The sequence below is a fragment of the Kryptolebias marmoratus genome, linkage group LG1, assembly GCF_001649575.2.
Source record: "Kryptolebias marmoratus isolate JLee-2015 linkage group LG1, ASM164957v2, whole genome shotgun sequence".
Lineage (NCBI taxonomy): Eukaryota > Metazoa > Chordata > Actinopteri > Cyprinodontiformes > Rivulidae > Kryptolebias > Kryptolebias marmoratus.
Window position 1 is genome coordinate 34,806,985 of NC_051430.1, and position 2,543 is coordinate 34,809,527.

Sequence of the window (2,543 nt, forward strand, 5' to 3'; positions counted from 1 at the left end):
CAGCTCTCCTCACATGTTTTGCAGACACAAAGTGTTTGTCGATGCGTTTATGTTCCATGATTACACTGCAGGACGTGCAAAACAGCTGCAGCTGGGGAGGAAACTGGTTTGCTGAAATCTTTGTGGGCAAATGTGAAGCATTAGCGGCCATTTTGGCTTCGGTCGCTGCTCCTGCACGCTCCCGGCATTCTGATGTTAACAGGAAGTGACGTCACGTGTCTTCTTCCTGAGTTATTTGATGTTATTTTGGTTAAAGTTGCGGTGTTTTGGGCAAAGTTGCAGAAAGTTGCGATTTCGCAGGGTTTGCTTGATTTTGCGTTAAAAGTTGCGATTGCAACATCACTAAATCCTGGAGGGTCTGATTATAAAAACAACTGAGAAGGGCTTTACAAAAATGGCACCGAGAAGAAAATCATATTCTGCAAATTACAAGCTGCAAGTTGTAAAATATGCAGCCGGAAACGGTAATCGAGCAGCAGAAAGAAAGTTTGGAGTTAGCGAGAAACTGACGATGAGTCTGACGTCAGCGACGTAGAAGAAAAAGCATCTTCTTCCTCCGGAGTTAGCAGAGTTGTTTAAAAGTGACACAGAGGATGGAGATTTTATTGGATTTAGTGATTTGGAGTGACACAGGTGGTTTGGTAAACTTGTTAGCATGTTATTTATGCTATAGTTATCTGAATAACTCTTAATATTGTTTATATGTCATATAACGTTAGCATACCATACAATTATTCAGCCTGTTGTTGTCTCTGTTCTATTTTTATTTTAAATCACCTTTCAAGATGACATGTCTGCTCTTGGTGTTGGATTTTATCAAATAAATTTCCCCCAAAAATGCGACTTATATGTGTCTTTTCCTTCTTTATTATGCATTTTATGGCTTATAGTCCAAAAAATACGATAATTAGACTATTTAACTTTTAGGGGAGACATCATGAATGTATTTCTTTCACCCTTTTGGACGACAAGGAAAATATTAATGATGCAATCCCTGGTCAACACATATAAAGTACTATGATGATGAGACTGGGTATTCCATACAAATGCAGAGCAAAACTACAGCCTTTAGGGACATAAATCACAGTTTGATTTCGTAAAAAATAAATAGCAAAGCTCTTTACCTGACTGGGCAGTGCTCCAGAGTAAAAACGCCGTACAAGAACACAAAGAGGCCGACCACCGCTGCAGGAAACAACATCCCCGTGTACCAGCCCAGCCAAGCAAAGTACAGACCGATCTTCTCCCCAAAATACCTCCTGAAGCAAGAAAAACAAGTTATTCTTCATTTGAAGTGGCCTTAAATATATTTCCTTTAGAAAACTGGTAAACAGCAGCTAAATAGCTTGATATGTTTTTAGCGGTTGCCTTTTGCTTTGGGTTGGTTACCTTGTAAATGTGATCTAAAACGCCACTCTCACCTGATAAGGTCCAGCGGTTGGTACTTGTACCAGACCCCCCACCAGGCCCAACATTCATACAGCAGGTGCCGATGGTTCTCTGCTCCATGTGTCCTGATGGGGTTTTTACTGCGGTAGCTGCCCTGTTAAAGGTTGAACACGGATATACAATCTACACCGTGTTTCTGTGCACATGCCATAGTATTACTAAAATGAAACTAGTGATGATATGCTGCGCGGAACGAGCAGTGACGACTATAAAACAGGTGGTGGAAACTGGCTGGTGAAGTGCTTCGAGGGCAGATGAGCCTAATTACCTCATGAAGAGGAAAAGCTGCCTCATACGAGTTATTGCTCAAAAGACGATTGAGCCCTGCAATCAGAAATGAGAGACTTGATCAGGATGTGAGATAACAGCGCTGTTACATCTACAGAGCAGAAATAACTACAGCTTGAATGTGCTTTTGAATGTGTTAACTCTAGTCCTAGATTCTACACTGTGATGATGGAGAATTTCAGGAAATATAAAGAATGAAAGAAAACATAATAAAAGCACTATCACCATTGAACACTGAGATAAAAAAGCTGCAACTGTTGCCCTTTCATTGAAATACGCTGCTTAACAAATAATCCTAGACGCCTTCAAGAAGCTATTTTAAAAGCAGCACTGCAATTGGAAAAAATTAGATAAAGGAACTACACAGACAGTCTACTATGCAATTATTATAGCTGAGAATACCATTGGTTTGTCACAAAATGAGACGGCAGAGGCATTTAATGTAGGAATGAACGAAATGTTAATTCTGCAACAATTTGAATAGATCACCATCCATCCATCCATCCATCCATCCATCCATCCATCCAACCAGCGCCATAGCCAGACTTTAAAAACTACTGAGGTTAACCAGTCATTCTCCCCCTGCACATCAGTTACAATGAAGACCAAAACTGAATTAAAATAGAAGCATTTATTTAAAACAAGTGGCTTGAATGTGTATATGACATGTATTTGGACTCAGGGCACAACCATGATGACTCACTGAAATGACATGAATTAGTTTATATGAATGTTGATTCAAAACACAAGATTTTAGCAGAGATTTCACCTTTTTATCAAATACCAGTGAGGTGTTGTAGTTTTGG

At 39.8% G+C, this 2,543-nt stretch overlaps 1 protein-coding gene across 3 annotated transcripts in view; it reads right to left on the reverse strand.

The window, feature by feature from the left end:
• LOC108244990 (anoctamin-4) overlaps window positions 1–2,543 on the reverse strand; it is a 56,711-nt gene that overhangs the window by 25,443 nt on the left and 28,725 nt on the right. For all 3 annotated transcript variants that reach the window (XM_017431591.3, XM_017431594.3, XM_017431593.3), the window contains 3 exons: window positions 1,718–1,773; window positions 1,422–1,543; window positions 1,125–1,259 (listed from right to left, as the gene is read on the reverse strand). In XM_017431591.3, coding sequence (XP_017287080.1) covers window positions 1,125–1,259; window positions 1,422–1,543; window positions 1,718–1,773 — 313 coding nt within the window. The remainder of the gene's footprint in view (window positions 1–1,124; window positions 1,260–1,421; window positions 1,544–1,717; window positions 1,774–2,543) is intronic.